The 22,397-nt window shown below is 35.9% G+C and overlaps 5 protein-coding genes across 5 annotated transcripts; 3 read left to right on the top strand and 2 right to left on the bottom strand.

Moving 5' to 3' along the window:
* Positions 1–32: 32 nt before the first annotated feature.
* LOC113058920 (olfactory receptor 52J3-like) lies at positions 33–1,118 on the top strand. Its single transcript, XM_026227176.1, has 2 exons — positions 33–965; positions 1,107–1,118. The coding sequence occupies exons 1-2, from the start codon at positions 33–35 to the stop codon at positions 1,116–1,118; spliced, it is 945 nt and encodes a 314-aa protein (XP_026082961.1).
* Positions 1,119–5,004: 3,886 nt separating this feature from the next.
* Positions 5,005–5,943, top strand: LOC113058919 (olfactory receptor 52J3-like). The gene has a single exon (XM_026227175.1). The coding sequence runs from the start codon at positions 5,005–5,007 to the stop codon at positions 5,941–5,943; it is 939 nt and encodes a 312-aa protein (XP_026082960.1).
* Positions 5,944–8,821: 2,878 nt separating this feature from the next.
* Positions 8,822–9,887, bottom strand: LOC113058918 (putative gustatory receptor clone PTE01). The gene is made up of 2 exons (XM_026227174.1): positions 8,942–9,887; positions 8,822–8,835 (listed from the first exon to the last, which is right to left on the bottom strand). Exons 1-2 carry the CDS (start codon positions 9,885–9,887, stop codon positions 8,822–8,824), a joined length of 960 nt encoding a protein of 319 aa, XP_026082959.1.
* A 6,474-nt stretch (positions 9,888–16,361) lies between these two features.
* LOC113059009 (ras-related protein ORAB-1-like) lies at positions 16,362–19,048 on the top strand. Its single transcript, XM_026227247.1, has 7 exons — positions 16,362–16,446; positions 16,536–16,624; positions 16,874–16,946; positions 17,198–17,293; positions 18,156–18,251; positions 18,337–18,468; positions 18,557–19,048. Exons 2-7 carry the CDS (start codon positions 16,608–16,610, stop codon positions 18,776–18,778), a joined length of 636 nt encoding a protein of 211 aa, XP_026083032.1. The 5' UTR covers positions 16,362–16,446; positions 16,536–16,607; the 3' UTR covers positions 18,779–19,048.
* Positions 19,049–20,510: 1,462 nt separating this feature from the next.
* Positions 20,511–21,710, bottom strand: LOC113059008 (gap junction delta-2 protein-like). The gene has a single exon (XM_026227246.1). The coding sequence runs from the start codon at positions 21,688–21,690 to the stop codon at positions 20,611–20,613; it is 1,080 nt and encodes a 359-aa protein (XP_026083031.1). The 5' UTR covers positions 21,691–21,710; the 3' UTR covers positions 20,511–20,610.
* Positions 21,711–22,397: the final 687 nt, after the last annotated feature.

Raw genomic sequence — 22,397 nt, 5'->3', positions numbered from 1 at the left:
TTTTATGCTTCAAGGTCATACGTGCATTCATCATGTATCCAAATGGATCTGTCTTCTCAGTGATGCTGACTTTGCACTCTTTGGAACTGCCTCAGGCAAGCATTTACCCTGCATTCATAGCTGGAACAGCAACATACTTGTTCATCTTACTCTGCAATCTCACAATTGTTGTCACCATTTGTGAAAACAGGAATCTTCATAAACCAATGTATATACTCTTGCTTAACCTGCCTATCAATGATGCAATAGGTGCTACAAGCCTTTTTCCTCAGCTGCTGTATAGTATATGGTCTCAGGACAGATCAATATCCTATCCTGCATGTTTGTTTCAAGGCTTTATTATACATCTGTATGGTGGTGCATCTCATCTCATTCTAACCGCTATGGCCTTTGACAGGTATATCGCTATCTGCTTCCCACTGCGATATGGAGCCATTATGACTACTAGTAACTTAGTAAAAATCATAACTGTTATGTGGCTCATTCATTTTATTATAATATTTGTACTTTTCTGTCTTCTAATGCCATACAAGATTTGCCAGACATACATGGCAGAGCTTATCTGCTATAACCCATCTTTAATGAAAATCATGTGTGAAGACACAACCGTGAACAACATCTATGGATTGTTTATTTTATCTTCATACCACTGTGTTTCACTTTCTGTTGTTGCATTCACATACATTCATATATTAATCACTTGTGTTACCAATAAGCAGACAGATGCAAAGATTAAGGCACTTCAGACATGTGGCACTCATTTAGTGGTCTTCCTGTTCTTGGAGTTCAACACTTTTTTCCCTCTTATTGCACATCGGTCTGAAAATGTTCCAGCTCACCTACGCAGGGTGTTTTCTACATCTGTTGTTGTATTTCCTCCCATTGTGAATCCACTTGTTTATGGGTTTAAAACCAAGGAAATTAGACAGAAAATTGTCAACTGTTTTAAAAGAAAGAAAAACAGTGTACAATAACCATAAAATAAATATTATGTAAGACATTACATGAAATGACTCTATAATTGCTCTATAAATATGTGAATCTCATATTTGATGAAATATATAAATTACATACATATGTATCTGATATTTTTCATCTTTCACAAGTGCTTCAGATAAAAGTTGTTGTTGACCGTTTCCATATATTGAACATTTAATTTTTCTATAATAAGTTACAAGGAAGAAAAAGTGCCTTTTGGTATGTTTTTTAAACTCTGAAATGCATTTAAGACACTAGTCCTTGATTGAGTAATAAATTATTGGTTCAACTGAACTATCAATGAATTATACATTTTTTTATGTGTCATGCAACCAACTCTTAAACCATCGTGTTAGCCATCCCCACTCCCACCCATTAAACAAATAATTTTATCCAGATGGCATAATTTTATCACAGGCCAAATGTTATATCAACATATAATTACTTTACATCTCTGTAATGGTGTATATAATTTTGTATATTTTGGTTTGACAGACAGTCTTGACAAAATCAAAGTATAGACTTTTATTGTCAGTATCTATGTTCCGAATTAGTGTGCTCGGTTACACTTTATAATAACTGCACACTATTAATCATTAATTAAGCATTAGTAAACAGATAATTCATAATTTATAAAGCATTAATAGACAGTAATAAGCAGTTTATAAATACAGATATAAATGCTTTATTCTTAATTTAAAAGCATATCTATAATGTGTTTAATAATTGTATTTTCATTCTTTATTCATGATCAATTTATCCTTTCTCAATGAAGTATAGCATTATTTACAAACCAGTTATTTAGGAGTTGCCAGTGATTCATAAGATCACAAGAAATGTAGTAAATTCAGATATTTAGCATTTAGTAGTGGTCAGTTAACTATTTATGTGAGCTCATCTAAAGTGAGTCTAGTTATCCCTTGTAAAGCATTTATAAAGGATATTTAAAGGCTCAGTTATCTTCTAAACAAAAAAACTGAAACAAACACCAAACAGTGATACAGAACATAGAAATATTAACAGCCTTTAAATCTCATTTGTAAAAGCTTTACAAGGCATAAATAGTCCTCACTTTAGATGAGCTCACAAAAATAGTTAACTAACAACTACATATGTTTTATAACTACCTGAATTAACCCTGAATTACAGTAGAAATACATGTTAATAAACCATTTATTAACACTATAAGTAACTATTACTATATGTCTGAATAAAAAGATGAATGCACATTTAAATAGTTTATTAATCATTTACTTACAATTTCTAAGTGATCTTATGAACCACTGACAACTCCTTAATAACTGATGTGTAAATAATGCTATACTTAATTTAGAAATGATAAATTGATCATTAATAAAGTATGAAAAAACAATTATTAAATACATTATAGATATGCTTTTAAATCAGGTATAAAGCATTTATATCTGTATTTATAAACTGCTTATAAATGTCTATTAATGCGTTATAAATTATGAATTAACTGTTTCCTATTGCTTAACTAATGATTAATAGCATGCAGTTATTATAAAGTGTTACCGTGTGCTCTGCATTTGTAATCAATCAACAGCATTGGGGAGCCCTGAAAATAAATCCAGATAGTGTTATGACATCCACCTGCAGGGTTCTCATTTTGTGATATAAATGCAATGTGCACATGCTATATAATAGCACCCATTCCCATGACTAACCCAATGCAAATGGGAGTTTTTCCGCCCAAATCCATTAGTTCAAATCATTAGCCTACAGGTGACATTTAGCAGTGCTGAAGGATGAACACTTAAAGCGACTAAATATTACTTGTGCTGCTTTTAAGGCAGTTTGTCAGAGCTGTCTTGTGGATATGTAACTTGATTTGCATACTATTAGATTTTTTGCAATACAAGTTCAAAGGCCAATTAAAAATATTGGTACAGTAAATTAAGTGCAAAAAATCTGTATTTTGTTTTGCCAATATTTCTGGCAGTTAATAAATCATGTTGCAAGATTTGTCCAAAAGGTGTGTGTTTTTGCGCCAATGCATTGTTAAAGGGCTCAGTGTGTCATGTAATATTCCCATATAAACCTTAACAGCCAATTAAAAAATATTGGTATGGAAAATTTGCTAATTCACAAGATCATTACATAATTTATTAAACTGCTTTGTCGAGTTTAATGCATCCTTCATGCGTTAATGATTAGCAAAGGATTAAGTAACTGCATTGATTAATTTTATGCCACTGATCAGGCTTTTATATGTTATTTGAGGTAACAAAGGGTTTTATAGGGTTGACTGAAATAATAATGCAATGACACTTTAAATCAATGTTTCAAGCAACAACAACAACAAACGAAATTTACAAAAAAATGGATAAATTAAAAAGTAGCAATTGATAATATCTAAACGTATCCAAATCCAAATGTAATAAAATAAATTTACCTGTGTTTTATGTGCCAAATGTGCAATGTTTTAGCTACTAGGGATTGTTACATAGGGCTACACAGGCATATAGTGATATAATATTACAGCTAATAAATTGTGCAAAATGTTTATCTTAACAGTCAATTTACAAATAATGCATTGAGATTTGTGGAAGTGCGCTGCATCTCCACAGATTAGTGTTGTTACTATGACAACCAGTTTGAATGTGACAAGAAACTGCTGTCTGAAAAGAATATATATATATATATATTCACTACTCATATATATATATATATATATATATATATATATATATATATATATATATATATATATATATATATATATATATATATATGAGTAGTGAAACACAAACACCTGGAGCAGTGGGCAGCCATTTTTATTGCAGTGACCAGGGAGCAGTTGGGGGTTTTGCACCTCAGTCGTATTGACTGTTGAAGAAAGCACTGGTCATTCATTTACACCACCTAAAATTCCTGCTGGTTCTGAGACTTGAACCCACAACCTTTGGGTTACTGTATAAGTTTGACTATCTAACCATTAAGCCAATACTGCTGCTTTTGTAAACAGCATGTATCCAATGGACCTTAACTTTTACACATTGCCCTAAGCTACATGCATGGGAGGGTGAAAGGGGAAAAACATCCCAACTTTAAAACAACAACCCAAAAACATACACTTTCAGTATGTAACAAATGTGGATATGATGGGGAAATGGCTTTAGAAAAAAAACTCATTTTACCAATTTAGGAAAGTATTGCACTTGATTATCAACTAGACAATCCTTAAAAAAATCTATTTAAAAACAACTTTCAAATGTGTTTTTTACTGTCAGACACAGTGCAATTGCCAAACATTCCATAGACCACATTCACACCAAGATCGCCTGTTGTGTTGGAAGTCATAACATATATTTATTAATTTGAGTGAAAGATTCTCATCAACCAAAGACATTAACTGATATTTAATTTGTCAACAACCCAGGTATAATGTGATATTTCAGTATTTTTAGCAAGTTTTGAATGACAAAGCAGAAAGATGCTTTTTAAACCAGACAGCAGGGCTGTGCACATTCTGCGAAACAACACCTGTTCCCATGACTAATCCAATGCAAACGGGAGTTTATCCACAGAACATCATGAGTATAAATCATTAGCCCACAGGTGACATATAACAGTGCTGAAGGATAATCACTTGAGGTGACATTATGACATTATGACAGTTTGTGCAAATAGACCACATTATTTCAAATCTATATAAACTGTTTTGTTTTGAAGCAAATGAGGACAAACAATTATTAAAATTTTAACGTGAAAGATGCACCTTAATGATCTGATGAGATGTGGATTTAAAATTTAAAAAAGAAATCATATTGTGGCAAATTTAGCCTGATGTTGTTGAATGTTTATTCCTTTTTTAGGTTGTAGTAAGATGCTGGATATGGCAAAATAAAAGGATGAAATGTATAAATGTTGGACACCAACTTCCCATAAGTTGTGACAAGATTTTAACTTCTTATTTTTGATAATTATTCTTTATTTATATTGATAGCATTCACAGCTTGTTTATGCTGGTTTGTACTGGCCATTCATATAAGAACATTCATCATGTATCCAAATGGATCTGTCCTCACACTGGTCCTGACTTTGCACTCTTTGGAACTGACTGAGACAAGCATTTATCCTGCATTCATATTTGGATTAATAACATACTTGTTCATCTTACTCTGCAACCTAACAATTATTATTACAATTTGCTTGAACAGAAATCTTCACAAACCGATGTATATACTGTTGCTTAACCTGCCACTCAATGATGCAATGGGTGCCACAAGCCTTTTTCCTCAGCTGCTGCATAGTATATGGTCTCAGGACAGATCAATATCATATCCTGCATGTTTGCTTCAAGGCTTTTTCGTACATCTGAATGGTGGAGCATCTTATCTTATTCTTACCGCTATGGCTTATGACAGGTATATCGCTATCTGCTGTCCGCTGAGATATGGAGCCATTATGACTACCAATAACTTGGTGAAAATCATAACTGGGATGTGGCTTTTTAATGTTATTATTATAATAGTAGTTTTTTCTCTTCTAATACCTTACAGGATTTGTCAGACACACATGACAGATCTAGTCTGCTATAAGACAGCATTAATGAAACTCTTATGTGATGGCATAGAGGTAAACAATATATTTGGGTTGAGTTGCATAATTTTTTACCACGGCCTTTCACTTTCTGTTGTTGCATTCACATACATTCATATATTAATCACTTGTGTTACTAATAAGCAGTCTGATGCAAAGATTAAGGCACTTCAGACATGTGGCACTCATCTAGTTGTCTTTCTGTTGTTAGAGTTTATTACTCTTTTTCCTCTTCTTTCTCATCGATCTGAGATTATCCCTGCTTTTCTACGCAGGGTGTTTTCTATTTCCAACTTTATCTTTCCTCCTCTTGTGAATCCACTTGTGTATGGTTTTAAAACTAAAGAGATCAGACAGAAAATGTTCACCTGTTTCAAAAACAAGATAAGAAGTTTCTGAAGTAAACAGCTCCTTGTGCGTAACTTTTTCAGTTACAGTTGTGTCAAGCTAAATCTGTTTATCATGTTATCTATAAAGTGTCAAACAATAGGCATATTAATGAGAAAAAGTGAGTAGTATTTGGCTGGTCATTTAATGTACCACCATGATGGGACAACCTGCCTTATGTTAAATAAAAGCTTTTTCTATCTATACTGATATATCAGCAGTGTTTATGTGAGAGTACAGTTTTTATTTTTATTTTTTAAATGTACATATGTGTTTTAACTTGTGTAAATCTTTTATGAAATTGTACTACTATTCTTATAGTAGCAACTTATAGTAATAAAAAAATAATTCCCTTCAACTGATCTGATGACTGTTTGTTGAGGATATAGAATCAGAAGCACTCTATTCATTCAGTAACAATATAAAAATCCTCAGATCTAGTATATATCCCAAAATTATTATTTTATATTTTACTCATTTATACACACATGAAAAGTACATTACACACAGACATTTATTTAAATATGTTTTAATGCCTTCACAACAATTACAACAAAATTATTTACATAAAAAGATGATGTAATAAAATCTTATTTTGAAATGATTCTCAGTTTAACAAGAATGGAATATACAGTTATAACTGTCTATTTACACCCTGAATACATTTCTTTTTTTCAGTAATTAAATGCAATAGTTATTATTATTTTCTGCTGTTTTTGCAGCAGAAGTATTTTCACCTGGGCTAACTTTGTGCCTTTTCCAAACCAAAAAGAAAGTTACAATTATCTTTAGTTTTTCTCCAATGCATGTTTATTGCAATAATTGACACCCCTGGAAATTATTCGGGGAAAAAATCTTTGATTTATATTCCCATTGATATGTACATTTTTAGTACACCAGGGTGACTAGCAGCCATGGCTTCCTGTTCCACAGGATTATCAATATGAGGGATGCAAAAGCCAAATACACAAGTATATAGTTCTGATGTACTGAACAAGATTGTTGAGCTTCACACAACAGAAAGTAGCTGTATAAAAGAACTAAAGCATTGAAAATCTCAATTTCCACCATCAAGGCAATAATTGAGGGGTTCCAATCAACTAAAGATGTTACAAATCTGCCTGGAAGAGGACATGCGTCTATATCGTCCTAATGCACAGTGAGGAGGAGAGTTGGAGTGGCTAAAGACTCTCCAATGATCACAGCTGGAGATTTGCAGAGACTAATTGAGACTTGGGGTCAGAAAGCCTAAAAAAATTATCAAAGATCCTCTACATCACCACATTGTTCGGGAGGGTTTCAAAAAAATTGATCGTTGCTCATCCCCCCCCAAAAAACAAAAAAAACTCCAGCATATTCAGTTGTCAGACACTACTGGAACTGCAAATGCTACTGGCTTCTATGGCCAACGAAACTTTAAAAAAAAAAAAGCTTTTGAGTAGCAAACCCACCAGATGGGTTTAGTACAAACAGGGATAAAAAGTACCTCATGTCCAGGGTTAAATATACTGCTGGATCTTTAAAAATGTGGGCCTGTTTTACTGCCTGAGGTCCTGGATGTCATGTTCAGATACATGACATAATGCATCAATCAGATACCACAAGATGAAAAATCTAAACCTGACTGCCTCCATTAGAAATTATACAATGGGCTGTGGTTGGATCTTCTATCAGGAAAATAATCCAAAACAAATATTAAAATCAACACAAAAAATTTATCACTGAGCACAAAATGAAGCCATCCCAATCCTCTGACCTGAACCCTGAAGAAAATGAGTGTGGTGAACTGAAGAGAAGATGCACCAACATGGAGCTGTGAATCTGAAGGATCTGGAGAGATTTTACATGAAGGAATGGTCTCTGATTTCTTAGGTGTTCTCCAAACTCTTCAGGCATTACAGGAAAAAACTCAGAGCTGTTATCTTGGGAGAAGCATATTGCAATAATTGGGTGCCAATAATTGTGGCCAACATAAACTAGAGAAAACATTTATTTCACAATGAGACCCCCCCCCCCCCCCCCCCCCACTTTCAATTGTTATACTTCAATGAAAGTTTGGAATTTTGTGAATTTTTTTGATTGAAAGATCAAAAGGATATCTGTTTTAGGTTTACAACCAGAGTTAGGTGCTTCTACACCCTTGTAATTCAACTATCATTGCCCTCTGGTTTTAGGATTAAATTATGGGTAGGGTTAGGTTTAGGGGTAGGGATTGGGTTAAGTCTATATTTTTGGACAATAATGTTGATCCAGGATCATCAGAAGATGTTGATCCAGGAACATGTCTTACTTGGCAAAATCACGGCGACCGTATGACTGGATTGAAATTCAGAAGGAATGTGTAAATCCTCTGTGCACTGGAAGAGATTCTGCGGATCTGATATGATAATATAGCAACAGTTGTCACTTTTTCAAAAAAGAAAATTTAGTGATCTGAGCTATACATGTATTTAGAGCCTTTAACTTTTGAATCAGCATGTGTTTTTTTTTTCTACATGTGATGAGAATCTGTGTATAAGAGTACAGCTGGACAGAGATACTGCTCAGCTGCATAAATGCTGTTATAAATAAACCATAAATTCTGTTCATAGCGAAATACCTTCCACTTGAAATAAATTCTTAGTTTTTATCGATATCAGTAATAGCAACAAAGACAGATGTTTCAAATGTATTTATTTTTGTGTATTAATACACACATGAAAAAGCGTAGGAATAAGTACATTATAAAAAGATAAAACATTTATTTAAATATGTTTTTAATGCCTTCACAACAAGTAAAAATTAAATATTTTCACCAAAAGATGATGTGGTAAAATAATATTTTGACATTATTTTATGATAATGTTATTATTAATTATTAATAAATTATATTAATTATTTATCATTAGTCTCAGTTTAACAAGACTGAAATGTACAGTTAAACAACACCAAGATACTTTTTTCAATTATTACTTTTTTATATATAATTATTATTATTTTCTGCTGTTTTTAACATCAGATGTATTTATACCTGGGCTTACTTTGTGCCTTTTCCAAACCATAAAGAAAGCTATTCTAATATCTTTAGTTTTCATTCCATATATGACTGGATTGACAGTCGGAAGGACTGTGTAAATCATCAAACCACAAATCCTCTGAGCACTGGAAGAGATGCTGGGGATCCGATATGATAATATAGCAACAGTTGTCACTATTTCAAAGAGGAAAAATGTAGCGATCTGGGCTATACATGTATTTAGAGCCTTAACTTTTGAATCAGCATGTGTATGTTTTATACATGTGATGAGAATATGCGTATAAGAGAACAGCTGGACAGAGATACTGCTCAGCTGTATAAATGCTGTTATAAATAAACCATAAATATTGTTCACAGTAAAATCCCTTTCACATGAAAGCAAAAGCAAAGATGGGTTGTCACAGTACACATTGGAAATAAAAGACTTGCATTTTTCCATTCTAGAGTGAAGAGAAAACAACACTAGTACTAAAGCAAAGTCAACGCCCCATGCCAGCACTATGATTCCACATATTTTGCAAGGAGTCATGATAGAGTTATATCTGAGCGGGTTGCATATTGCTATATACCGGTCTACAGACATGGCTGCCAGTAAAAAAGGTATTGAACCTCCATACAAATGTAGCAGAAAAGCCTGAAGAACACATGTAGGGTAATACACATCATTTGTTTCTGTTAAAATGTCCACAAGAACCCTGGGCAGAGCAGAAGTGATTGCAATTAAATCAGTCAGAGGGAGGCTGAAGAGGATGTAGAACATTGGCTTGTGAAGGCTTCTCTGAGTGATTATCAGGCCAAGAATGGCTCCATTACAGAGCACAGAGAACACATAGATCAGAACTCCAGCCAAGAACACTGGATACATTGCTTTGGGATGGATATCAAATTGAGCAATTTTAAGGTTGAATGTGAAAGTGGGATTTGAAAGATTCCCAGCCATTAAAAACCTTGATGGAAAACAAAAAATAAAATTTAACCCTAGAGAATTTTATATAAACGGTCATGTATCAAGTTTTGTAAATCTGACGTAAGTCTTACCTTAGTTCACTTACTGATTTTGAATTGTATGACAGGAATACACTAGCTATATGCACCACTGTAGACTATGGTGCAGCATCGCCCTTTTATACAGAATAAAACATAGTAGTGGGATTTGACTATGACACCAGATGATGCAATGTCTGTGTCTAAATGAACACAAGATGTTCACTGTCTTTCAACATATGTCCGTTGAATTTGCCATTTTAGAATAGTGGAGCTTAAACAGCCATGAAACCCTAAAACACATTTTTGGAGATGTTAACAGATATATGTTGCACATTTCTAAAATTAATGATACCACGCATTATTTAAAAAACTAATGGCTGGAATACACAACATAATATTTACTCCGATTTTTGGAGTTGATTTTAGCTGCCAAAGTTTGCAGTCAGATTTGAAAAGTATTTCACAGAAAATCACATAATGTATGATGGGCATAGATTATTATTATTTTTTAGCTTCAGACTAAGATTGCACCCAGTCATCAGACATCAAATGTGTATGATATTTTTAACCAATTTTTAGCACATTTTTGTTTGCCAACAAGTTGCATATTTCTACTTAAGTTTGTGATCGGAATGACTAAAAATCTGCTAATGTGTGATCAGTAATTAGTGCATGATTTTTTCGATGTTACTGTTTACAAAGTGGTCAAGTGCATGGTGCCAAGTCCAGGCTTAAAGTGGGAAATAATTTATTTTATTTCCTTCTTCCAGTTTAAAAACCAAAACCGAAGCAGCGTCACAAAATGTCAATGTTTGAAGATTTTTCATGGACATATATCCTCTAGTTTAGTGTTAGTAGATATAAGCCCTGCATATACGTCTCCAAATATATTTATGCAAGCAATAACAGCCATGCAGTGGCAAACAATGGTGATGCAACTGTGTATTATTAAGTTAAAGGTTAGACAACAATGAAAACCACAAAATTTGAAGAACAATAGATAAAAGAAGCTGTATTCTCCCTAGTAGGGTTAGCAAAGTTTAAATTTAATAAATAGGCATTTAATTGTCTGTGTTGTAGGTCTACTGTGTTTGCACATTTCATTATAATGCAGAAAACAACATGCTTTTCTCTTGCCAAAATAAAAAATAAAAAAGTTCCCAAGCGCTAGAAACTGTATCCTACTGAACACTCAAAAATTGCTTTCATTATATCATCCCTCATAGGTCCCACTCTAAGATGGGCAGAAACTATCTGGACACAAGCTGGCCTTGCCACACGATCATTGAAGAATTTCATCTCTCATTTTCGGGAGGTACTCGGAACCACAGAGGGAATTTCATCCATTGGTGAGCTATTGTACACACTCAAACAGGGCAAAATGACCATTCAATAGTACTCGCTGCAGTTTCAAACCATAGTCACTGCCAGTGGGTGGAATGAGGCTTCACTACTCACCGCCTTCCGTCAGGGATTAGAACCCAAACTCAGGCTGCAGCTGGCCGCTTACGATGACTCTTATGGCCTAGAACGATTCATTCAACTTCCCATCAGATATTCCAACTGGTTACAGTCTTGCCTCCAGGATAGCTCACTAGCCAGTCCGATGTGTTGAAACCTTGAACGCTCCTGAGACTTACCACAAACCTATGCAAACAGACTCCTATCGGCTAACACCAGCTGAGCGGCAGAGGAGGCTGACCCAGGTCTCTGTTTATACTGCGGCTCGAGTGGGCATATGATCCTGGCCTGCCCACTTCATTCGCCACGCCCGGTGGTGAGTTGCATTAAGACATTCCCATAAAAATGAATCCACTCACTACTACTGCTCAACTTACTGCTGCCAACGTTACCCTTCCAGTTAACGTCCTCTTCGACTCTGGGACAGCGGGAAACTTCATCTCTGGGAACCTCTGCCGCCAGCTCCACCTGTCGACCACTGCCACCGAGACCTCTACCAAGTAGTGGTAATTACTGGAAAACCATTGAATCTTCGGCATGTGAGACACAGCATAGGCCCCATACACCTAACCCTTATTACATCAAGAATCCATCTGTTTCTTGGTCCTGAAGGTTTCCAAGTCAGACATCATTGTGGGTAGTCCGTCCTTGGTTGGTGCAGCACAACCCAATTCTATCCTGGTCGATGGGAGAAATCCTCCGGTGGGGTTACCAATGCTTTCCAGAATGCTTCCCAAATCATCCAGTTCCTCAGGAAGAGAACCCTGAAACCCTCGCAGTCAACACCACTTCTATTGAAAGCCCCAGTGAGAAGCGCTCAGTAGAAATACCCCCATGTTATAAAGAATTCCAGGATGTATTCTGTCCCCAAAAGGCATCACAACTACCACCTCACCGTCCCTGGGATTGTGCGATTGATCTGATTCCAGATGAGCCAGTCCCCGTGGTAAAATGTATCCTCTCTCACTACCTGAACAGAAGGCCATGGTGGAGTATTTGGAAGAAGCCCTCAAGCAAGGTTACATTGTCCCATCCAGCTCCCCTGCCGCATCAAGTTTCTTATTCGTGGTGAAGAAGGACGGAGGCTTGCGACCCTGCATTGACTACCGGGCACTGAACAAAATCACAATTAAGTTCTGTTATCCTCTTCCCCTCATCCCAGCTGCTCTGGAACAACTCTGTGGAGCCACCATCTTCACAAAGCTTGACCTCCGCAGTGTATATAACCTCATCCAAATCCACAAGCGAGATGAATGGAACACAGCATTTGTGACCCCTACTGGCACCTATGAATACCGGGTAATGCCGTATGGCCTTGTCAGTGCACCCTCAGTATTTCAGGACTTCATGGATGAGGTCTTCCAGGAGTGCCTTCACCACTTTTTCATTGTATATATCGATGATATCCTCATTTACTCCCGAGTAAGAATCACGAGTGCGAGTAGGCTTTTGCGTTGAGAGCGTCTGGAAACTGTGACATTACCGTGAGGAAAAAAACATCCAAAACAAACCATGGCTAACAGTCAGATTCAGCGTATATTTATGATCCAGAATCAGATCCCGAGGCTGAAATTGAAGAAGAGCAGCAGCAGCAACGACTATGGCAGGACGTCTCTATGTGGTATGTATTGAAACTGTATATATTTGTTTAGCGGTTTTGGAAAATGACTAAGTTCCACTTTATGTTGTCTTTTTTTTTTTTTTTCTTTAAAGGTGTACATGTGGGAAGTGCAGTTTGATGCCAACATTACATGTTGTTTACTTGATGTGCTTACGCGCCGATAGTTAAGTTAACAACACAGAGATATTTGAAGCAGTTTTACTCACCGCCTGCGGTTCCAACACATGATCGTGACCCTTTTTCGTTGGGACTGCATTATCCTTAAGAAATAAACGATGTGCAAATCCGGCGTCAAAACTGGGCCTTGTTTGTAAAACAAGCATCTTCGAAATGCAGGGAACAAACACAAACACTTGCACAACTCTGTTGATGCTCTGTAAAAATAAACTCCATCCACTGGTCCCTTAACGCTGTTTTTTATTTTGTAATCTGTGCATGGTTGTCTTGCCCTGGCAACCAAAAACACACTTCTTTTGTGACATTTCGCTCTATCACTCTGGTCAGTGAACGTCTCTGCTCTGCTCTATGGGCGCACGCACGCTCTTCCGGCAGACGTGCCCTCTGCACCCATTTAAGAAAATTCCGCTCCATCTAACGACACACAGACAAAAAAACTTTCCGAGACTTGTGACAAACCGGAAGGAGTATATAATACTCCTTCAAACGTACAACTTCATTTTTTAAACTTGTCCATGTTTAGCATGGGAATCCAACTATTTAACAGTGTATAAAAACTCAGTATGCATGAAATAGCATTTCACCCCCCCCCCCCCCCCCCCCTTTAAACTGGCCTTAGAAGAGTGGCAACACTGGTTAGTGGGAGAATCTCACCCATTTACTGTACTAACCGACCACAAGAACTTGCAATCCTTCAGAGAAGCGAAACACCTAAATCCTCTCCAGGCTAGATGGGCCTTATTCTTTACCTTATTTTTTTAAGTTTACACCTCTGGCTCTTAATGCATTGTTTTTCCCTCCGGAGCATCAGTGATCTTTTGAACCTTTTGTAATAGTTCCCTCAGTTGTCCTCAGTGTGAAAAGATGGATCTCAAAATCATACAGTCATTGTTGGAAGGGGTTCAAATACACAAAATATGCTGGAAAACCAAAAAAATTGTGGGACTAGAAGGATTTTTCTGAAGAATAAAGACACTTTAACTGTTCGGGAGGAACAATGGACTTGTGAACAACTATCACAAAACAAAACAGCTGTGGATCATCCAAATATGAAATATGAATAATATGAAATACTTATCCTGGCATATATTTACTGGGCCACTGTGACTTAAATAAAAAAAAAAAAAGAAGACCATTTCATCACCTTAAAATGTCTCATTGATTAGACCTGTGGGAGAATCTATTAATGGCCTCTAGTTTTGTTTTGCCATTTATAATAAATCCTTTGACAATAAACCTGCACCAGTTATCCAACACCCTAACTGCAAACACTGTTGCTAATAAAACCCTGGGGATCTGTGTCAAAGAGCCTTATACTTGCAAGTGTTATTCTTAACTGAGACTTTCTCACCAAGAAAACAGATTTTACAATTTTGCTTTAATTACATATTTCTGTCATGAAATAAGACATATCATTGTCACATCACAGGCTTCAGTTCACAAATTTGTTTGCACTGAGAATGCATGAACAAATGAGAGAGAGTCAAGTGAGAGTCACTGCACTCATCTCAGTTACATACCTATAATTCTATTATTAACCTTTTTTACTGTGCATTATGAACGTTTTCGTTCTATAACATTCTGATTCACTTCATATATTTCTTAGTACATTAGCAAAGAGCTCCATGACCTTGATTTGGGAGTGTCAAATTAGTTAGATACATAAAATGTGCCATAATGGAAACACAAGTCTAAAGGAATACAGAATTCTTTACATTTATGTCAAGGTATACCATGAAAACATGCACGGACCCTACTGGGACTAAAGATGAGAGGGGAAACATATTAATTAAGTCTTTAAATCATTGGTCAAGGGAAAGCTGCTGTGAGTTGATTAAGACTGTTGAGACCAAGGGCCTGAATCGAGATAAGTGAATTAAGCCTCGGGTCACTTTAAATGTTGCCCCTACTGATAGAGTCTGTAACTACACCTACACATCTGAGCCACAAAAGCATCTTTTAACATTGACACCAATTAGAAATAGCCATGTACTTTACATATATATGTGTGTGTGTGTGTGTGTGTGTGTGTGTGTGTGTGTGTGTGTGTGTGTGTGTGTGCGTGCGTGCGTGTGCGTGCGTGCGTGCGTGTGCGTGTGTGTGTGTGTGTGTGTGTGTGTGTGTGTGTGTTTCATTTGTCACTAGTTTTTGGAGTGGTTTCTTAGTGACAGTGTAAAACTAACTTTTCTATGTTTTTCCTGTCTGCTGCAAAGAGTTACATGATTGGCTCAAAATATGAAGTAAAAATATGTCTGCAACTGAGTTAGATAGGAATGCAAACAAATTGCCCTGTCAAAGTGATCAGAGCTCTATGAGAGGAGCTAATTGTTTCTCAATGTTGAAAGTCATGTGCATTTATGAGTGCTGTATGTAGACATGTAAACATTCTTATTTTATGGAATTACTTATTGTATCATCTGCTGCACTATTTTCAGTAGTCCTTTTGAGTCTATTGGAGTCCAGGGAACATATTAACTGGCCCTTTTGGATATCTTGGCCTGTTTTGTTGTTTCCGTATCTATTTGCTGCAATAATTTTACCATAACTGTTCCATGACTGTATGACATTTCTAAAAGAAAAAATTGTAATGTAAAAACAAAAGTATGAAATTTAAAAATAAAATAGCAACAACACTGTGTAACATTTACCGACCTGAAAATGTGAGCCTTGTTCAAATTATTCAAACATTCAAAGTCTAAAAACAATTTAAAATGTTCAGCATGACACTCATAAAGGGTGAAGCAGAAAATATATTTTAAAAGTACATTTGGTAAATATTTAAAAATTCGTGGGGATTTTTTTTATAATTGTCAAACCTCTAATCTTCAGACTGAATAAAAATATACAGCATTCTACAATTTTATAACCCTTTTGTTGTGTATAAATATTGTGCAATGTATTATATTTCGTTGATTAATATTCAACTACGAGATGAGTGGATTCTCTCATTCTTCTGCGTCCTCTAGCGGCAGTGGTTTGCTATTACAAGTTCTCTGTTCACTGGGTTCACAGTTTTTTCTTGGCTGTTAATATTTTTCTTGGATTTATGACTTTGTTTGTTTTGTTTTTGCTTTTTTAGTCATTAAATTGTACTGACACTGCAATAAAATAATGTTGGGTGGTTGGTACAGTTACATAATTCATGAACAACTTCATGTCTTCAGAATTTAGCAGAAACCAACATATGATTTTCTATGTGACATGACTATCACGCTTCTTCTCACTACTACAGACCTGCAACTTTAAGAAACAGGTAATGGCACCTTTGTAACTTGATCAAGGCTTGAATAAATGATGGAGCAGTATCTGAGTTCACTGGTTGTGGCTGTTTGCATTTCCAAGGACACAAACCAGCCGAATCAAGATAATCAAGCTGAAACACGTTTACACAGCATCCTGCTATCAATAACCCTAATGATGAATCCTGAGTAGTAAGTAGTTTTGGCTCTAAAGATTGTTTGTCTACATTATTGTGGTGCTAGTTTTTTGTTTACAATGCATTGTGTTATTAACATTCGACAGCTTACAGTGAATAGAGGAGGCCTCTAATTTGTGCCATTTATATTAGTATAACCAATTTTGCCCAATATAATAATAAGTAAATAAGATGCAACATAATTGGAGCATGGTCACCAGTTGAGTAACATAAAATGTTAATAATATTCTAATGTTTTTCTCAGTGACTACCTGTTCAAGTTGCTGCTGATTGGTGACTCTGGTGTTGGAAAGTCATGTTTACTTCTACGGTTTGCTGTAAGCTAAATATTTTACCCGTCATTTTCTGTTTAAAGTTTCTTCAGTGAATCATTTAAAGTAGTTGGCCCAAAAATGTTAAACTTTCTATTATTTCCTCACTATTGTGATGTTTCAAATCTATGTGCTGGTGGTTGTTGTTGTTGTTTTTTGTCAATGTAAAACTTTTTTAAAGAACCTGCTATGGATTAAGTGTTGACCTTATAAAATGAGTTGATAATTCTGTTGTTGACACACAATAATTCCAACAGGATGACACTTATACAGAGAGCTACATCAGCACTATTGGAGTAGATTTTAAAATCAGAACTATCGAAATGGAGGGGAAGACTGTTAAACTGCAGATTGTGAGTATAGATATTACAGACATTTATATTCATTCATTTTCAGACTTAACTAGTTGGTTTGTGTCTGGCTGTGTCTGAGTTGCTTTTTTTTGTGTTATCTAATTATTACATCTGTTTTAAGCAAACAAAACATTTAAAATCAAATTATTTTTATAAAGTGACAAAAACTAATACTTTGCTGATTCACTTACTAACTATTCCCTTAAGAGTAGGCCATAAATACTTTGATGAAGAATGATATACTCACATCTTCTTATTTTTTTGCTAACAGATGAAGCAAGGAATCATTGTGCAGAGAAGAAGGGCTTTTTATTAATACAATTAAAAAAGAAAAAACTAACAAAACTACCCCGTAGGGATAGTTTCCAACAAGTAGGCAGGCCAGGGCACAGCAAAGCAAGGCAGGATCAGGAAGGGCAGGATAAGATGGGATCCAACAAGTTAGCATAAGACAATGAACTAGCACCAGACTGCAAATGCAAGGAGAAATAAATAGGGAACAAAAAAGGCAGGTAACAAGAGAGGACAGGTGGGGAAAATAAACACATAATAAGATAACAAAAATGGCGCTGTCAAGATAATAGATATGGCAGCACGTGGCCAATAGAAACAAACAAAACACAAGCCATGTGCTCACACAAGACACAACAAGACAGAACACGGAGCGTGAGTGTCTGAATTCCAACACAAAACCAAAACTGAACAAAACATGAGTTCTGGCATCCGAACACCACGCTCCAACATGAAACAAGAAAACAGGGCATGCAGACAAATGGCTCCAGGAAACTTGCAGCTGCGCACCCCTATGAAAACAAAACATGACAAGAGTTTTTTATGTTTCATGTGTTTCTCTATCCTGTAGTGGGATACCGCAGGGCAAGAACGATTTCGAACAATAACATCCAGCTATTATCGAGGGGCACATGGCATTATAATTGTATATGATGTCACCGAGCAGGTAATACTTTTAAATATTACAGAATATTATAACATATATTTATAATATTATTTAGAATTTTCAGCAAAGTACTTTGATTTTACAGGAGTCTTTCAATAATGTGAAGCAATGGTTAGAAGAAATTGATCGCTACGCATGTGAAAATGTCTCCAAGTTGCTAGTGGGTAATAAGTGTGATCTTGCCTCAAAAAAGGTGGTAGACTTTACCACAGCAAAGGTGAGCCCTCTGCTTATGCAAACTTGTTGTGTAGTCTGTTCTACAGGAATGGGAGATCTAAGCTAATATTTAAACTTACTGTTTTCAGGAATTTGCTGAGTCACTCAAAATCCGATTCCTGGAGACAAGTGCCAAGAACGCAAACAACGTAGAGAAGGCATTTTTAACAATGGCCTCTGAAATCAAGAAGAGGATCGGGACAGACAGCGTTCGGAGTGAAACTGTTAAAATCGGTTCCAAAATAAACAGTGCCCCATTATGGCCTGGTGGAGAGAAGTCAGTAGCTGAGGAGGTCAGCTCTTGTTGTTAGTGTTCGGTAGCTTTTAAATTCAGGATAATATCAATCATTATTTTTGTTCATCATTTTATGTGTTTTTCCTTTAACAACTTCTTCATTCTAAATGTAAAAAAGTAATTGCCTCTTTGTTTCCATGTTCTAATAAGCTAACGAAGATGGTTCATGCCTTTGGAAATGTTTCTGTAAATCATTTTCTGATCAAGCATACATTATTCTACATTGAGTGCTCTTTCTCTAAAAAACAACAACACACAACCATTCGAAAGTTAGTGGTTGTTAAAAAATTTTAAAAAAAGTTTTAATTTTTTTAAAAGAAGTCACATTTACACTGCATTTATTTATCAAAAAATAGTAAAAACAGTAATATTGTAAAATATTATTAAAATTTCAGCAGCTATTACTCCAGTAATCATCATTATCACATGAGCATTCAGAAATCATGAATGCTTAAAGGGATAGTTCACCCAAAAATGAAAAATTGTATGTTTATCTGCTTACCCCCAGGGCATCCAAGAAGTAGGTGACCTTTTTTCTTCAGTAGAACACAAACAAATATTTTTAAAACAAACCGTTGCAGTCTGTTGGATATAATGCAACCAGATGGGAATCATGGCTAAAACATACAATTACATACAAAAACATAAAAACATACACAAACAAAACTAAATTAAACCCTGCGGCTCGTGACAATACATTGTGTAAAGATAAAAAAACACTCCTAACTGAGATTGTAGATAGAGTGTCAATGGTCCACTTGAGAGATAGGTGGCGTTAAGTCTGCAATCCAACGGAAAGCAAGAAGAAGAAGACACATCAAGAGGAAGTGTACATACAGTTCAGACAGTTCAGGCATTGTGTGAATCAGAGGTGAAAAAAAAAACTATATGAATACTGTTATGTTTCTTGAACAGGCCGATCGTTTTGTGTCTTTACACATCAGTGGGTCATAATGAGCTGCAGCGTTTAATTTGGTTTTGTTTGTATATGTTTTCTTAGCCGTGATTCCCATCTGTTTGCATTATATGACTAACAGACTGCAACGGTTTGTTTTAAAAATCTCAGTTTGTGTTCTACTGAAGAAACAAAGTCACCTACATCTTGGATGCCCTGGGTGTAAGATAAACATCATATTTTCATTTTTGGGTGAACTATCCCTTTAAGAAACATTTATGACTATTATCAATGTTAAAATATTTGTGGAAATCATGATTTTTTTTATACATTAAATACATTTTAACTTTTCCACAGTACTGTATATATATTTCTGATACTATATGCCCTATTTTAAAAGAAACAATTCTATGAAATCTAACAGAAGATCAGCTTAAATATACTTTAATACTTTAAATATAAAAAAAAAAAAAATTTACATTGAAACTTTTTTGAGTTTCAAACAATCTCTTAGTGTGCAGTGCTTATACAGTAGCATTTGTACTGCATATGAATCTAAATAAACGCTCAGATCAAACTAATGTGCAAGTATTACATGCACAGAAAAAGCATTGGCCCAAGAGTTGTTGTGCATGACACAACATCATGTGTCAAAAAGAAAATCAACAATAAATCATGGTCATTATGTCATGGAAGTCATTACTGAAATAATAGTCAAGTAATAATACAATCAAGGAGATGTAATATACATTTATAATTTGATGGTCATATCCCGAATATATAATATTCATTTTTATGGCAATTCAAAAAACATTTTGAAAAAAGATTTACAATCAATGCGCTAAAAGGGTGAAACATTTTAGCTCAAGCATTGCAAGCATTTGAAGTAATCACAAAATGGCACTTCACGTTACAACATTACAAAACGTGAAAAAAAAAAACATCAATACACATTACAACCAGGACTTTTTGCCAGTAAATCTAGCCATGTTGGCCAGATTCAGCCTCATATGTTCCCTCTCCTCTGGGTTCCTCTTTGAGGTGCACTCAACAGTAGAGTCAGTCTCGAAGGAGATGGCTGGGCCGTGTGAAAGCAAAGCCGTCCCTGTCTTTTCCTCAGACAGGGTGGTTGTGGGGGACTGCAGAATCAGCCTGCTCCGCATTGAGTGCCTGAGGCGTAGCAGCAAAGGGTTCCTTTGAGAGTACAGATCCCTCTCTGGCGTGAAGCACAGGAAGCAGGCAGCACACAGCAAGCGGAAAATATAGATCCATCCGAGGTAGTGAAGCTCCACAATGTTCAAGAGAAAACAACCCAGGCTTATACTAAACATAAAATTAAGGAAAATGGTCTTTTCAGTGGCTCGCGACACAAAACAGTCAGTCCGTGTCGGACAAGGGTACGTTTCACATCTGAACAAATGAGGCACCTCAAATCCAAACAAGTAGTACTGACCGACAAGGAACGTGATCTCTAGGATTGAGCTGATCAGGACGTGAACAATATAGATGAGGAGAATCTGACTGGAGAGTGTGGTTGGATCCTTGCCATCCTCACCGAAATCATCCTGGAGGAGATTTTGCTCCACGCTTTCCTCATCCTGACCACCCCATTCTTCTCCTTGGGGTCCATATCCCATTCTGACACCGTCCCCTTCCAGCTGCTCAGAATAGTCTCCCACGGTGTGCTTGGCCTCTGTCTGGACCCTCTCTGTCTCCAGCTTCTCATCTTTGGTGATTTTGTGCAGCACATAGATGATGTAAAAGATGGAAGGTGTTGAGACCAGCACAATCTGGAAGACCCAGAAGCGCAAGTGTGAGACGGGTGCAAAGGTGTCATAGCAGACATTGCTGCAGCCCGGCTGCAGTGTATTGCAAGTGAACTTGGACTGCTCATCGCTGTACACAGCGTCTCCAACCAGGGTCACCAGCAGGATGCGAAAGATCAGGAGCACCGTCAGCCAGATCTTACCGATGACCGTTGAATGATTCTGAACCTCTGTTAGAAAGCGGCTCAGAATTGACCAGTCCCCCATTTTTAATCTGGAGAAAACAAGAAAATAGTGGAAAGGCAAAAATATCTTGTTATGTTGTCATCTAATATATTTTTTATATAAAATGTATATCTAATATTTTTTTTTTTATCCAAAATTTAAAATTAGCTCAAAATCTACTCACTCTCAGACTCAGGCCATCCAAGAGGAGAAATTTATATCAATCACTCATCTACATCTTGGATGTCCTGAGGGTGAGTACATTTTCAGCAAATTATCATTTTCATTTGAATTATTCCTTTAAATAATCTACTGTTTCAGACAAATTATTTTAGAAAATGTCAATTTGTGATACCAATATGTTGTTTTATGTGCATTTTAAGTTCTTCACCATGCAGTTTTTATTTTTTAAATGTATTTAAGGTTCATCATTTCTTGGTTACTTGTCTACTTGTAATCTGCATAGAGGCAAATTTAGCAAACTTTTTGCCATTGAGGTGACTGTGGGAATTGGCCCAATTATCCTGAATTATATCCTCATTACACTCATGTAATTTGGTTGGACAATAAAATGGCTCACTCTTTCAAAAAACATATAATAAAATAGACAAGGAAAAAACACTTACCTTTGGATAATTTGTCTACAAAAATGACAAAATGTGCAAAAAATACAACATGCATTGCTGCATTTGAAAAAAGGTCTGTTTGTCACCAGGAAAAGACCTCAGTAAGTGAGCCAGGGGAAATGG

This window comes from Carassius auratus, chromosome 40, assembly GCF_003368295.1.
Source record: "Carassius auratus strain Wakin chromosome 40, ASM336829v1, whole genome shotgun sequence".
Taxonomy (NCBI): domain Eukaryota; kingdom Metazoa; phylum Chordata; class Actinopteri; order Cypriniformes; family Cyprinidae; genus Carassius; species Carassius auratus.
The sequence above is the reverse complement of the archived record's forward strand: the minus strand, read 5'-3'. Positions and strand labels throughout refer to the sequence as shown.